At 35.7% G+C, this 16,418-nt stretch overlaps 1 protein-coding gene across 1 annotated transcript in view; it reads left to right on the forward strand.

The window, feature by feature from the left end:
- The first annotated feature begins 4,714 nt into the window (after nucleotides 1-4,714).
- Nucleotides 4,715-16,418, forward strand: part of LOC111064035 (gamma-tubulin complex component 3) — a 34,854-nt gene continuing 23,150 nt past the window's right edge. The window contains exons 1-4 of the mRNA XM_039440411.1: nucleotides 4,715-4,945; nucleotides 5,571-5,764; nucleotides 10,116-10,446; nucleotides 11,785-12,092. Coding sequence (XP_039296345.1) covers nucleotides 4,855-4,945; nucleotides 5,571-5,764; nucleotides 10,116-10,446; nucleotides 11,785-12,092 — 924 coding nt within the window. The 5' untranslated portion in view covers nucleotides 4,715-4,854. The remainder of the gene's footprint in view (nucleotides 4,946-5,570; nucleotides 5,765-10,115; nucleotides 10,447-11,784; nucleotides 12,093-16,418) is intronic.

The raw sequence follows: 16,418 nt of genomic DNA on the forward strand, positions 1-16,418 counted from the left end.
TGGAATTAATCACGGTTAGAATTTAACCGGCTCTTGTGTAACCGGCACAAATAGTTTTAACTCTTTCAAGTGTAAATGCAAATGGCTCTTGAAGAGTTGGAACTAGTTGTGTTCCAATAAGATAAAGGGTACTTGATTATTTTTTATATTCTTTTAATAATCAGTAACCCTGAAAAGAAGGGTGAATAATGAAATGACCAATTTACGTTACCAGTTCATCAATAGAATGGCTCCCCGGAAAAACATTACAAGCGCCAAAATTTGAGTACTTGATTTTTTATGGAAAAACGTTCCTTGTGCTCTTGCCTATCATGTAGTGACATCTATTGATAAATTTTATAACTTTTAGTAGTAGCTATTGGTAGAAGTTTTAAAAATACTTTCAAAAAATTAACATTGAAAGGTATTTTTTAGTTCTTGTAAAATTTAAGAATTGGCGATTGTAACGTTTTTCCGGGTTGTAACGCCATTCCTTTAGTTTTGGAACAGATGATGATGATACCTTCATAATTTCTTGTGCTGTTTCAATGGCCAAGTTAAATTAATTTTAGTAATGTTATGGAGCTAAAAGTAGGTAGTAGTTTTGGGAACTTTCACACAACAGACTGAGGAAATGTTCCTCACCAGGTATTCGAATGTTGCTTAGCAAACAGACGTGCGTCTGTCTATTGTGTCTGCTCACGTCTGCATGCAGGCTTGAATTTGTTTCTCCGTCCGTCTGCTGCTGTGTGCGTTCGCCTCCAAGTCAACCTAGCCATCAATGGTCATTCACATTATTTATGAGACATGGTAGGCAAACCCAGTCCCAGGCTTGCTTGTATTATTATTAACATTAATTATATTATTTTTTATTAGTGCAGTTGAATCTCCGAACCACCGAGGATAGGCTACATAGAAGATAACAGCTTATGCTATGCTATCTTTTCTCTAAGGCAAGTCACAATGGTCGTCTTTTTCATGAATTGTGATGAAATAATTTCATTGGTACCTACAAGTAACAAGTTGAAGTAATATTCATTTTCTTGGTAAGGGGTAAGTTACTAAAGTAAAAAGTAATGATCGAAAAATGTTTTTCTGAGAAAACTTTTCAAGACTCATTTATTGTCAGAACACTTTAACAAAATTGTAAGACAAAGTCAACAATTAAATAAAAAATTCTAAAATATAACAATAAACGTTAATAGTTATCACAGTCACATCGTAATATATACAAAAAAAGACAAAGATAAGCAAATTCTACTGGGTGCGGCAGGAAGGGTGGATGTTTTTAGAACAGATAGTATTCTGATTTGGGTAGTCGGATTGGGCCAGCTGAAGTGAACATGTATTCGGTAGATCATACCATTTTTTCTAGTCATTGTTTAATCGGCATCATGGATTCGTGGAATGTGCAACATCGTGTGTTTACTTACGACAGTTTTGTGTGTAATAATGAGAGTATCATTACAGTTCAGCGCGAGTTTTGTCGTCATTTCAATCTTGCGAGAAATGAAAATGTACCCACTCGTAACACCATTTTACGTTGGGTAAAATCATTTCGTTCAGTAGGAACAGTAATGAATAAACAACCACCAGGGGCTCATCGCACTGTACGCACTCCACAAAATGTGGTATTTTTCTGACAGTTCGGCAAGCCATACTCCGTAGTCCTAATCGATCTGCTAGGAGACATTCTTCTGAACTGAACATCAGTGATCGGTCAGTAAGGCGTATTTTACATAAAGATCTAGGATTTCATCCCTACAAAATGGCCATGGTTCAACAATTGAATCCTGGCGATTATGTAAAGCGGCTGAATTTTGTTCGAGAAATGGAGGCCATATTTGACCAAAATGAAAACATCATTTTGTTTACGACAGATGAAGCACATTTTCAATTGAATGGTACCGTTAATCAGCAGAACTACTATCGTTATTGGTCAGATGAAAATCCAAAATTAATGCATGAGAGACCATTACACAGTCCCAAAGTGACAGTTTGGTGTGCTGTGAGCAGTATATTTGTTATTGGTCCATACTTTTTTGAAGACGACAACGGGACCACTGTAACTGTAACCTCAGAACGTTATAGACAGATGTTCTCTGAATTCTTCCTTCCTGAATTAAGAAGGAAACGTATTCCTATCCGGCAAGTATGATTTCAGCAGGACGGGGCGACAGCTCACACAGCAAGAAATTCAATGGAAGCAATTCGGGCTGTTTTTCGTGGTCGCATCATTTCTCGGTTTGGTGACATTGATTGGCCTCCTCGTTCTCCAGACCTGTCCATGTGCGACTACTTCTTGTGGGGTTTCCTGAAGTCACGTGTTTACCAGCATAAACCACGTACACTTCAAGAACTAAAGGGAGCAATTCGTGAGGAAGTCGAACAAATTGGCAGGGCAATGTTAGAAAGAGTAGGCCTACAATCCAACTTCCGAGAGCGGCTTGTAAAGTGCATTGCTGAAAACGGCCGTCACCTGTCAGATATTGTTTTCAAACATTAATTTTCTAAAATTGTAAAATAATGTGAATATTGTTCTGTAAATAAATGTTTTTTTATGCATAGGTAACGACATATTACTTTTTTGAAAACCGTTCATCCTTTCTGCCGCACTTTGTATATAATATAATAAACATTTTTAAAACAGGTACATCACAGTTAAGAAAATACACAGACATTACCACAAATCCTCATAACCATATGGACAGCAGTCAATTAGAATCTTTTTAACAGAAACCTTAAAAATATTAATATCACATTCTTTAATATGAGCAGGCAGTTTATTAAATAACCTCTTCAACAAAAGTTTTAAAGTTAAATGGTAATTGCACTGTGATAATCTAAGTGCTTCTGCTTGTCTTGTAAAATGATTGTGAATATTACTATTTATGGGTAAGATGGAAAGATTTTCTCTGATATACATCAGACATTCAAACACATACAAAGCATAAACAGTCATAATATTAAGTTTTTTAAACAGAGGTCAACAATGTGCTCTACTATCTACTTTACAAATGATCCTTATGGCCCTTTTTTGTACAACAAAAAGTTTCTTCATATTGGTATCTCTCCCCCATGCCAAAATACCATACAACAGGTGTGACTGAATGTAAGCATAATATACAGCTACCAACACATCAATGCTAACAATATTTCTTAATCTTCATAACAAAAATGCCTCTAGATATTTTCTTACCCAATGAAAAAATATGATTTTCCCATTTCTTATTACTCTGCAATGTGATGCCAAGAAATTTGACATAACTAACTCTGTCTTACAACCAAAGTCAAAATCTAACAACTGGGTCTTATCTTGAGATAAGGAAGTTAGCAGCTGTCCAGTCCTCAATAGTTGCATTAATCTGCCCCAATACATTCAAATAGGTAAAAATCTTTTCACCCTTAATCTGGACTGCCAGATCATCAGCAGCAAACATAAAAGCCTTAATATCTCCATTACTTATAGCAGCTGGCAAGTCATTACGGTAGTATAAATAATGAATAGTATAGGTCCAAGTGTGGAACCCTGGGGTACACCTGTCTGAACCTTCAAAAAATGAGAAAGAGAACCCTTATAAAAAGAAGCCTGAAATCTATCACTTAAATAGGAAATCATAAGCTTAATAGACACATCATCAAACCCATAAAACTGGAGTTTTTTTTATCAAAATCTCATGAGATATGGTGTCAAAAGCCTTTGACATGTCATAAAAACTACTAGAAACTTTGTTCTTACCATCCAGCCAGTTAATACAGTTTTTCATGAATTCAGATATAGCACCATGAGTACCTCTTTTAGATCTATATCCAAATTGACTATTTGTGAACAGTGAATTACTTTCAAAATAGCTTATAATTTGCTTATAGAGTACGGTACCATCTCAAATATCTTTGAAATTATAGGAATAATGGAAACAGGCCTATAATTGTTGTAATCCAGAGATGAACCTTTTTTCAACCTTTACTCATATTTATGGTGAAATTGAATTTATCAAACGACGTACCCTTTTTCAAAATGTCATTTCTCACAACATGTTTCGAGCTTTCGAACTTTAATGTCATGCTAATTTGATATAATTTTTACATAATTTAAATTTATACTTGAAATGCACGTTCAGACTCAGGCACCAGTATAAAAAGTAATCCAGAATCAGACCTCGTAAGGCGATTTTCAATAAAATTTGTTTTAAATGGTAGTCCAGTCAAGTGTTAATTTTTCAGGAAATAGCCTTGAAAGAATTTTTTGGCGGGTTTATAAGTATTTTGGGGCGCTGAATTCGAATCTTTAAATCTTAAAAATTTACTTACACTTCAGAGGGCGGCTTTAGTCCTAAAAACCCAACTCTCATTTTGTATAACATTCTGGAAAAAAATTTTATATCAGCTTATTCCCAATTTACAACCTGACAACCTATTCCCAATCAGAGAGCTACCTGCAAGCTACTACTACCAATCAAATTAATAAATCACAATAAATTGAATGTATAGCAAACTACCCGCCGTCTTCATGTGGCTTGGCCCTTAAATATCTTGTTCAAAAAGCGCGCCATTTTCCGTTGGATCAGGTGTTTACAAACACCTGAAAGTCAAAATTTGATTTAGTGTGATGAGCGGCGAAAATATGGAAAATTTATCAATTAACAAATTATTCATGTATAAACAGTTGCGGGAATTCAAATTATCTACGCAAATAGTAAATTAATGGGAACCAAGTAGACAAAGGCCAAGATATCATGGAGGCTGTGGCAGTGTTGTATTCTGAATTTAACCAAAATGTCGATTGCTGAAAGGCGGGATTGAAAAGAGTTTTTATTCTTTGATCAAATAGTTGCTATTATTACAAGAGAATTGAAAAAGAAACGTGTAAATAATATGTCAAACTACGACCCTGAAAGTAATGCTGTTCTATCCAGAAATTTGATCAAAGATCTTTCTCGTCATCTCACCAATGGACTCAGAAATCGTAAGTTTCAAAAGTCTCTTATTAGCATAAATAATCATTGTACTATTTTTAGAAATTAATTCCCTTTAATCAATTTCAAATATTCTGTAACCTAACAATTCACTTAATCCATCTGATATGATATTGTTTAAAACAAAAATTTAATTTCCATGTTGTAGTCTCTGGTCTCAAATGTAATCCATCTTAGGAGTTTTGCTAAACCTCTTTCTCTCAATGATTATGAAAACACTGGAAACGATAAATATGAAATTCTTTTTAATTTTTATTTATGATTGTAAGCTGAATTAAAATCTTTAGGCTACATCTTGTAATAGAATTGTAATTTGTACTATCACAATGGAATCTACTACCATTCAGCTCACTTGCAGTTTATTTCATTAAGCGTAGCCTTTATTAATTAGATATGTGTGAATATTATTATTCAGCTTATTTTCATATTTGAGATTTTTTCTTCTGCTGAGAATGATGCCCTATGAAAAAGCTTGTGCGTAGTAGTTAATGATATGATCTTATCTAATTTCATTTTTGAAACGATCTAATATAAGTTATTTGTGATATGTCCTATAAGTTCAACTTGATTTGGTAATGTGTTGTGTTTCTAACATTTTCTCTCTCTTTATTTTAGAGGAAGCATCTATGCTCTACAAGAAGGCAATTATTCGTTTAGCCGAATTTGAGGTGTCTTCCTTAGATAATAGCACAGTTAGCGAGACTGATGAATTCACAATTATCGAGAATATCAAGAAAATATTAATTAGCTCCAAGGATGATACAGCTATCACTTTGTTCGACTCGTGTCATAGAAAGCTACTGCGAACGGTAAGTTACAACAATCACATTCAAGTAAAAATAAATGTATTTTCAGTAGAAAGTGACTACCATTCCTAATTTATTTGAAAAATTGTTTTATTTTGAAGCTATAGTTATCCTGTAACTTAGACCAGTTATAGGATAGACACGCTGGGAAGTTGAGACGTTTTCTTACATGATTACTTTTATCAGATGTTTTTTACTAAATATCTAGGAACTTGCAAACGCTGGCTTGTTCAATTGATTCTGTGCTTTCTTTCTCTTTGCTCTGTCCTTGTCAGTGCCATGCAGTCTTTCTATTCCTTTCTCTCTACTCTCCTTGTCTTTTAGATAATACAGTTTTGCTTACGTCATTTCTACATTTTGTTGAATCCTTTTTCGTTTGGTATGAACACTTTTGCTCGAGCATTTCTTGGAGAAGGATCGTTTAATTAATCCTTGTATTTTGTCCTTTATTTAGCTTCTGCTAAAGATGTAGTCGCTCAGAGCAAATATTTTCTAACATCACAAGTTGTGATTTATCTATTTTTATTTTTATTTCTTTTATTTTTAGTTTTTCCATGTAGATGATTTTTTGTGATTGATTTAAAACAAGTATCATGGTGAAAAATTCAGTCACCATAATTTAATTTCAGTTGTTGAGTATCTTAATTTCTCATTTAAGTTTTTTCTGGAAATGTATAATTATTACATCCGAAATCCGCTGTACAGCGGTCATTGCATCTCATTGCATTGCATTGAATATCATTGAATCTCGTCGAATCTCGTTGAATCTTATTAGTTGAATTTGGAATCACAATCTTTGATATGGTCATGGAAAATTGTCATCAAATCCGTTCGAATACTTCAAGAGCTTCATGTGTTTTGTGCAAGATAAGTGAATGTCCGATGTAAAAAAAAGTGTAGGAGGCCTCCCACTTATAAAAAGGTATTTACGAATAGAATATACATCGACATCTTATCATTAGAATCCAGCATAGTAGTAATTGTAAAACCTAATTTTCTTGTATTTTGAATTATTCTTTTCTCTTACGTTTGTATATTAATTTACATCATGATTACTAATTTTATAGTTAATTCTTGAGTATACCTAACCTATCCGACGGTGACAATAGATAATTCAGAGAGATTAAATGGTTAGTCATCATATCCTTCTATTATAAACGCTGCTAAATTGATGTGTTGTGAGGATTAAGTTGACAGAGTATTGAAGTTGATTTTATTTTATTATTGGTGCTATTAATTTCAATATTCTGTTGATTGTTCTTCTTACTCATCCATAATCACATCTTTTCTTTTGCAATTACATGCCCCAAAGCGTATCAAAGTCTAGCCTCTGAAGCCAACATCTACTGCCATATCGCCCCATCGTGACGTCAGCATCGGATGGAAAACTTTTCGGTAGAGTTTGTTTACATTGTTTTTCATAGCAGATTGTGTTCATTTTAGATGGAAGTGAATTATTATTTATGAAAATGGTTAACTCCCGCTGAAATAGAAACAATGTAAACAAACTCTACAGAAAAGTTTTCTATCCGATGCTGACGTCAAGATGGGGCGATATGGCAGTAGATGTTGGCTTCATCGACTTTCAGTATGAATGTACAATGGGCCGTGTCTATTCTATAACTGGTCCAAGGCCTGTAACGAAACCTGGCTAACAATTTGAAAAAGAAGAAAAAAACTCTTGGTGAAAAATCATTGGTGTTTTGCAACTAGTGAGGTCCACGTTATTATGGCAGTATTTGATTAAAATTGAAGTTGCTATCCTTGTCTATTATTCGACAAAGCAGATAGCGCTATCTTTTCCTAGCTCCGTAATGTTGCTAGATAGGTTTGGAACAACGTAGAAATACCGGGTGATTACAAATGAAATAGACAACTTCAATAGCCTGTACAAAATTAAACTGGTGTATTCAACATAGTAAGTGATATAGGTTTGTAGGGAATTTCTTAAAGTTTATGTTGGTAGAACTGTTGCTGGCTATTGTTGGCTGCTCCGTGTTACAACAGCCAGTTTAGTTTAGCAATATGGCCGCTACTCAAGTGGAGAAAGCTTATTGTGTTCTTGAATTAGCCAAAAAAAACTCTGTTACTGTTGTGCAGCGTCATTCCAGAACAAAATACGGTAAACCACCACCAACAAGGCAATAAATTTATGACTGGTATGAACGTTTTGAAAGCAGTGGATGTGTGTGTAAGAAGAAGAGTACTGGAAGACCTTCTGTTACAGAAGAAAAAATTGATAGTGTTCGTGATGTTTTTGTACGAAGTCCAGGAAAATCGACTAGATCAGCGAGTTTAGAATTGCAAATTCCTCAACCTACTGTGTGGAAAATTCTGCGGAAACGTTTGAAAATGACACCTTATAAATTGCAGTTAGTACAAAGTTTAAATGACAATGATAAAGTTGTACGTAAAAATTTTTGTCAAGAGATGCAACATTGTCTTGAAAATGACGACACATTGTTTAATCGCCTAATTTTCAGTGATGAATGCACTTTTCACATTAGTGGAAAAGTTAACAGACATAATGTACGAGTATGGGAACAGAAAACCCAAGAGAGACTGTACAGCATATACGCGATTCTCCTAAAGTGAACGTGTTTTGCGCTTTATCTTGTGAAAAGGTTTACGGGCCTTTCTTCTTCCAAGAACCATCAGTAACCGGAAGAATTTATCTGGACATGTTAACCGAATGGTTAATGCCTCAACTCCATGAAGATAGTTGTAACTTCATTTTTGTACAAGATGGAGCTCCGCCTCACTGGTACTCAGACGTCAGAGGGTATCTGGATGAACATCTTCCTAGACGATGGATCGGCCGTGCAAGTGAGGAAAACGTTGTGTTTCAGCCGTGGCCACCTCGTAGTCCGGACCTAACGCCCTGCGACTTTTCCTTGTGGGGCTATGTAAAAGACAGAGTTTTCGTACCACCGCTTCCTGTTGATATCGATGATCTTAAACAACGAATCACGAATGCTCTTGCTACAGTTAACCGTGAGATGCTTAGTCGTGTGTGGTCAGAATTTGACTACCGTGTTGATATCTGTCGTGTTGCAAATGGTGCACACATTGAACATCTGTAAATTTTCAATAAAAACTTCAAGAATTCTTCTATGTAATCATGTAAGTAATGATCTAAACTTTAAAATAATAAATTCTCTACAAGCTATTCAAACTGTCTATTTCATTTGTAATCACCCGGTTTAACTAATCAACATTTTGATATTTAATCTCAATAATGAAAATGTATTATTTAAACATCGATAAATATATTTTATTGGCAAAGGAAATATAATTTATAATTTTAAACAATAATGAATAGTTAATATTGCATTAGATATACCGGTGTCAGTGCCCCTTATAGAAGGTATGGCAAGACCACGCTGTTCTCCTAGCGTTCTTCATTGTCATTATAACGTAGACCTCACTATAGTGAGATTCATGTTATAAAGTCAGCACCTCAACAACATTGGTGTTGCTATGTCTCTCATTAGATAATGCAGATAGCTCTATCCTTTTCCAACTTCAGCAAATATTGCTATTTGAAAGCAAAACCCTATCATGATGCTGTCTTATCAATTCCACTGTGTTTGTAATCTGAATCTATCTCACCGTACATTTTCACCTTAAAATGGCCGGGACACACATAACCTCACCGAGTCCGCGCCGCGGTACGGCCGAGTGTCGGACGTAATACGGCGAGTGAGAGAACAAATGCTTTCAAACGTGTAGGGACACATAGGCCTACTACCGCACCGCGTCAGCACCTTCACCGTCTTTGTTGCCCGCGCCGTCACCGACTAGTTCATTTTACTTTTTGAGTTAAACCAAAAGTAAAAGTATAACCAAATAATAAGTTTAGCCAAAGGTATAATAGACAGGATTTAATAAATAATAAAATAAACAACAAAAAGTATAAAAGAAGGAGCCCGTGACTGTGTCTTAAATTTAAAATTTAAAACTGATTACGTTTAGATACATAAGGCAGAAGATAATAATTTTATTGCTGATATATATTTCCGATACATGACTGATTGTGGTATTGTTATGCACTGAAATATATAGGCACTATATTCTCATCTTCTGTGTCTAAAGGTAATTAGTTTAAAATATAAATTTAAATATGATGTAATAAGCTTTAATAGTGTTATATTATTAACAATAGTTGAACACATTCAGAAATCAGAGCACAGTAGCACTACAGAACTGAGACACTGCTGCCGCTCGGCTGTCGCACGGATATGTGTGTTCTCCTACCACCATCACTGTGTCGCGGGCGTAGTTCGGCCGTACCACGGCACGGGCTCGGTGCGGTTATGTGTGTCCCGGCCTTAAATCTGTTATCCGACCACAGGGTGTCATCCAAAACCGCACGGCGATCCTCAACCTTCTGCTGCACATGAGCGACGCGGGCAGGAAGCCGCCATCCCGCCTCTCCACCTCCGCCTCCAAACCGCTCAGCGCGAAGACTTCTAGCGGCTACTTCTCGCGCGCTTCCCAGTCAGCCGGTGTGGCCACCAATCACAGCGACTGTGTGTCTGAGAGCATGGAGCAGATCTACCCGCCCGGAGGACATCACCTGTCCATGGAGTCGGTGGCTAGTTGGTCGGCGCGGAGCTCGCGATTCGAGACTTCTCGACCGCCGAGCAGTTTGGGTAACCGGACATCGCAGCGGAGTGTAGCTGGTGAGTGGAACAAGCATTCATACTCAAGTAATAAGATAATTATTTTTGCTGAGGATGATGCCCACATGAGTTTTAGGCTTGTGCGTGGGTAATGAGACGGATGATGGGAGATGAGTGGATTTACACTTTAGGTAGGTTCCAAACCATTGTGAAACGATTTTTAATTGATTTTTTAATAGATAGCCAGCTAAAGCCTGGTTACAAAAAAGCGGCGTACAATTGATTGATTCTTTATCACAAATGATAATGTATTGCCAGGTTTGCAAGACTCATTGCATACTAACGCTACATTATAATGCTAACAGATGTTCCTCCATCTTGATGGATCCGCCTCCTTGAATCCAAGTCATTTTTCAAATGAAAATTGTTTATGTTCTACATGATTTTAATGCAAAATTTCAAGACAAAATCTATTGAACTTTAACGCTGATTAAAATTTTAGCTGTTTGTTAACTTGAATCAGCTTTGACAGAAATTTTTGACACTGTCATCATAAAAAACTATTGATTGTTGGAAGTGAGTTTTAGTTGAATGATTCAAGCAATTTCTAAAAATAGCAATATAATTTTTAATACAATAATTTATTCGAATATTCAAAATTCACTCCATTGTCTAAATATTTAAAAGCATGATTCAAAACTGTGATTCGAAAGCATGCTCCAAATAATGAGTAAAGAGTGTTAAAAGTTGATAGAATGTTTTACTGAATAGCCTAAGGGCTACTTTCTCCAAAAAGTTGAATTGAAATTCTAGTATAAATCATAAGCTGACTCATATGAAACACATTTTAATAATTATTAATGCGATCATTCTTTGATTAAACGGGTTTACCAACTTTGGAGAAAGTGACCCTCAGTCTAAGAGGGGAGGGCTCTTAAGCTGGGTTTTCGTTTGTGCGTTTGGGAGAGAATCTCAGATTGGGTAGATTTCAATTTGTCTACATAACCTAAAATATTATGTAGATTAATTTGATTATGGAAATTTAAACTATTTTTGAAGTTGGCCTCGCATATTTCTATCTTGTCCCAATGCTTTATAAATCATAATCCTCAGGTTACAAAAATAAGATAAATTTTTATAATAAATAAATGAATAATTGAAGTATTTATTAATTAAATTTCATTATTAAAAAATTGAAAACCTGTATTCACATATTATCTGAACTAGAATATTGTTTTTCAAATGCATAATGCATGATTTTGTTATGAGCAAATTGAATTTTCAAATGTACCGCCATGAAATAGGCACAAAATGGCCGCTCCTTAAGGAACACGGGTGTCTTGACCTGGTTTTTATAGACCTTGAACCTAACATGTGCGTTTTTCGATTTTTTCGCAGGTCGCTTCGAGGTGTCAGAGACGGTGCTGATCCAAGAGCTGATCCTGTGCTTCCAAGGCATCGAAGGCAAGGTGATCAAGGCGGACAGCCAGCACGGCTTCAAGCTGGACCCACTGGCCAGGGTGGAGCAGCCCCACATAGTGCGGCATCTCATGGAGCTGGGCTACCTGCACAACAGGGTGCGCGCCCTGTGCTGCCGGGGGGGCCACGGGGGTCAGCAGGGGGGCACTGTCATGCAGGGCCTTGTCTGCGGTATTCGCAACCAGTTGACCGAGTACTATCGGTCGGTGGCCAATCTACATTCCGAGGTCAGTTCAGTGATAACGATATATTTATTTATTATTTTTACAAGAAATCACTGACCGGGAGAGGAAAACTAAGGATACTTCTTGTAAATATCGGCCTAAGGTAGAAAAATAACGGTGGAGAAATATCTGTATAACTGTATCGATATATCGTTCCTAAATATCGATATTTTCTATATAGATATTAATAAAAATAACTAGAGACCCCCTGGGTTGAAGAACTCGCTAATGAACTGTTATATTGAACTCTGAGATCCGCAACTTGTAATTGTACAGAGTTGGTAAAAATTATTATGGAAACAGCTGAATATATCTTCTACAAGTATGATATTACAGTAGTAGGTTCATGGGAATCCTATTCCAATTAAAAAAAAAACTTTCTGTCGCTTCAAAACTTTTGTCCAACTTCATTTTTTCAAATGGGAAGGTGGTCATGTGATACATGATTTCGATACAGAATTTCAAAGGAAAATTAATGGCGAAACCCGCACATCGATATCTAATACTGTTTTAATGATCTCAACATTTGAAAATACTAATGAAATAAATGAGTAAGGTTCCTATACATTGAATAATCAAGTGTTATGAACGAACACTAATAACAGCTTCTACTCAAAGTTAGTAGTCGTCTACTAACGTTGGCTTCTACTCACATTATACTGTAACACCTTTAACAAAAAAAAAATGTTATTGCGACTGCTATCACAACTAGCATCAATTACGTGTATGTTACAGACAGGAAGACAGACATTAACGGCAGCGAGTTAATTTAGAACTTATAAATTAATGTTGTGAATCATTCAGCTGAAATCACGTTTTCGCATAGGCATTGCTGCCTGTGTGCGAAAATGAGTCCAAGGTAGTATCTTTATTGGTTACTCTTGTACAATATATACTTATTAACTTATCAACTTATTATTTTTTACTCATTTACTAATAACTACAAAAATGATAAAAATTAAATGAAGGAAAGAAATAAGCCCCAATCCCCAACCGTTCCCTATCAAAAATTGTATTCGTAAATATGTAGTAATTTTACATAAATAAAATGGTACAGTAATAATTATATTATATATGTATTAATAAATAAAATGATTATTCATATTTAAGCTGTACTAAAAATGAATCACCTGCCCACTCTATCCCAGTCCCCGATTAACCCCCCAAACCCCGACCCCAATTGCAGAAGAAGAAACATAGAAAAAACTCGGCGAGACACATTCACAAAAACACACACACACACACACACACACACACACACACACACACACACACATGAAGCCTCAATAGGATTATTTTGAATAAAAAAAAATATTTAAAATATTTTTTAAGATTGTTTAATAACAATTATTATTTTTAAGACTAAACTGAATTCATCTAGATTACAATCTAGAATCTGTACTCCGAAGTGATCAATCTCTCACAGCACTCATCTCTTCCAATACTCGAAATCCACCTTTTGACAGCTATTTTAAATGAAGATATCGTATAGTTGGCGAAATCCGCTGGAGCTATTGGAAGATGTTTCACCAAAACGTGAGCTATATAGTAGGAGTTGGTAATAAATATAGTTCTATTTACTCTAGGCATTTGAATATTATACTGTACTGCTCTCCTAGTTGCATGACTATGTGTAATGGTATTGAATATGCTAGCATGATTCTTGAATATGTACGATGCCAAGGTTCTAACATATAATTGTCTGACATCAAGCACCTTCATATCCTCAAACACTGCGTTGGATGGGTAATCTCGACGCCTTCCAAGTGCAGATTTTATTATAAGTTTCTGGGTGGTGAATAGTGGGTTCAAAATAGATCTGTATCCTCCTCCATAAGCTAGAATTCCCCCTTCAATAATGGACTGTACAAACGCATAGTAGATTGTTTGGAGTTCATTCCTATTCAGATATTCTCTGAGTTGCCGAAAAACATAAATCATTTTTCTCAGTCTACTGTTCAGATAAGCAACATGTGCAGTCCAATTAAGTCTGTTGTCCAGAATGACACCCAAATACTTGTAAGAGTTCACCCTTCCAACCGATGCACAGGCACAAGAGTCATTTTCAATGTTCCCACATGTATGGAGTTTGATTCCTTCAACTGATGTGTCACTTGAGTCCCGAAGGGAAATCGGCATTATCTTTGTCTTGCTAACATTTAGTGTTAGAACATTATGGTCAAACCATGACTTCAAAGTGGCTAAATCACATTTTGCCCTATGCAGTACAGTTTCCCAATCAGGTCCCCTAACAAGGACAGCAGCATCATCCGCAAAAAGGTAGATCCTACTATTTAAGTTCACTTTTGCAAGGTTATTTACATAGATTAAAACAATAATGGACCCAAGGTGCTACCCTGGATAACTCCATATTCTACCTCTTTTAACTGACTGTTTACTCCATTTATGACAGTTAACTGCTTGCGGTTACTAAAGTAGGAATTGAACCAATCAAGTGGAACTCCATTTATCCCCATAAGTTCCATCTTTTTAAGCAATTTTCCTCTATCAACGGAATCAAATGCCTTAGCCAAGTCCAAGAATATTAGAGCACTCTTTTCATTGTTACCTATAGCCAATTCAGGTCTCTAGTTATAGAAAAGAGGGCATCTGAGATATTTTTTGATTTTCTGAACCCATATTGGGAGTTAGTTAGTAATTCATTACTTTCAATGTATCTTGTTAATTGATCTTTTACTATTTTTTCAAGGATTTTGGAAAATATGCTAAGCAGGCTGATTGGACGAAAGTTTGAACTCTCTCTAATATCTCCTGACTTGAACAATGGGACTACTTTTGCTATTTTGAAAGCATCAGGAAATATACCAGAGGTAATGCTTAAGTTGACAATATGTAGAAGCGGAGCAGATAAACTGTCAAAGTTAGACTTCAGAGTATCGGAAGAGATACAATCATAGCCAGGAGCCGAGCCGCCGCGCAGGGAGTTAACATAGTTGCGCAATTCAGTATTATCTATAGTGCGAAGGTTGAATCTACTGTGCACTGCATAGTCTGAGTCATTGACAACCGGTGGGCCAACAGGTTAATTTTGCTAGCTAGACTACTTCCCACGTTGGAAAAATAATTATTGAATTCATCTGCAACCTGTTTTCTTTTGTCTTCTAAATATGTCTTACCTGATGTATACTGGTCCAGTGGAAAAGGGTCTTTGTTTTTTCTCTTACCTGAAATTTCATTTACTGTTTGCCAAAAAAGTTTAGGGTTATTTTTTGAGACAAAATTTTAGATTTGTAGTATTGGATCTTAGTTCTCTTTATTAACGAATTCAAGTGATTTCTGTAAGTAATGTAGTAATTTTTGAGTTGTTGATTGAAGGGTTGATTTCTGAGCTGTTTACTTATTTTATCCCGTTCTCTAATAGAGCGTAATAAACCGTCTGTCATCCAGGGCTTTAATTTTACCTTTCTGTTACTACTTTTTCTGTTTTTGTAGGATTTACATATGAATTCATCTAGTGTGGAGAAAAACAAATTGCATGATGAATTTATGTCTTGAGAACTAGTAACATTACTCCAATCACACTTGCTGATTAACTCATGAAGAGTTTTTTTGTCAATATATTTATCTTCTTTTTTTGATGAATTGATTCTTGGGAATGAAATTTCTAATACAATACTGAAATGGTCGGTTACATCAGTCATGACTACCGCTGTTTTTAGACTATCACAGGTCTCGTGTCTGACAAAGATATGGTCTATGCATGACTTACTGTTTCCTTGTACCCTCGTATATTTATCAATGCCGCTCATGAAACCATTTTCATACAACATATCAATATCTTTCTGTTTTATTATCTGCTTGTAGTATATTGGCATTAATGTCACCCATCAGAATACAGAAGCTATTTATATTGAAAGAGTTATAATAGTTATGCAATGCTTCGGTGAATTCATCCAGATCACTGTCGTGAGTACGATAAACCGAAAGAAGGTTTATATTTTTTCCCTGGAATGATATATCTATACTTAAACCATACACGTGGGCCAGCTCCATCTGTCTACATTCATTCACACTCACTCCCTCCCTCACATACACAAGCACTCCATCATTTCTGTTTCTCCATCCGCTTGTTTTGAAAACCCTGTAACCCTCTAATTGAATACCCGCCGTATCATCCCCCAACCAAGTTTCTCCCAGCATTATCACATCCCATATTACGTTACTTCCTTGTAGATAAGCTATGAAGCTATCGAAGTTTTTATTGAAGCTTCTGATATTCAAGTATATGAACTTTAGGAAATGTTCACCATTGGAAAAAACGTTATTCACCTCAAAAGCTTCAATACTTTTACATTCAATATGTCTATA

The sequence above is a fragment of the Nilaparvata lugens genome, chromosome 13 (assembly GCF_014356525.2).
Source record: "Nilaparvata lugens isolate BPH chromosome 13, ASM1435652v1, whole genome shotgun sequence".
In the NCBI taxonomy this organism is placed as follows: Eukaryota; Metazoa; Arthropoda; class Insecta; order Hemiptera; family Delphacidae; genus Nilaparvata; species Nilaparvata lugens.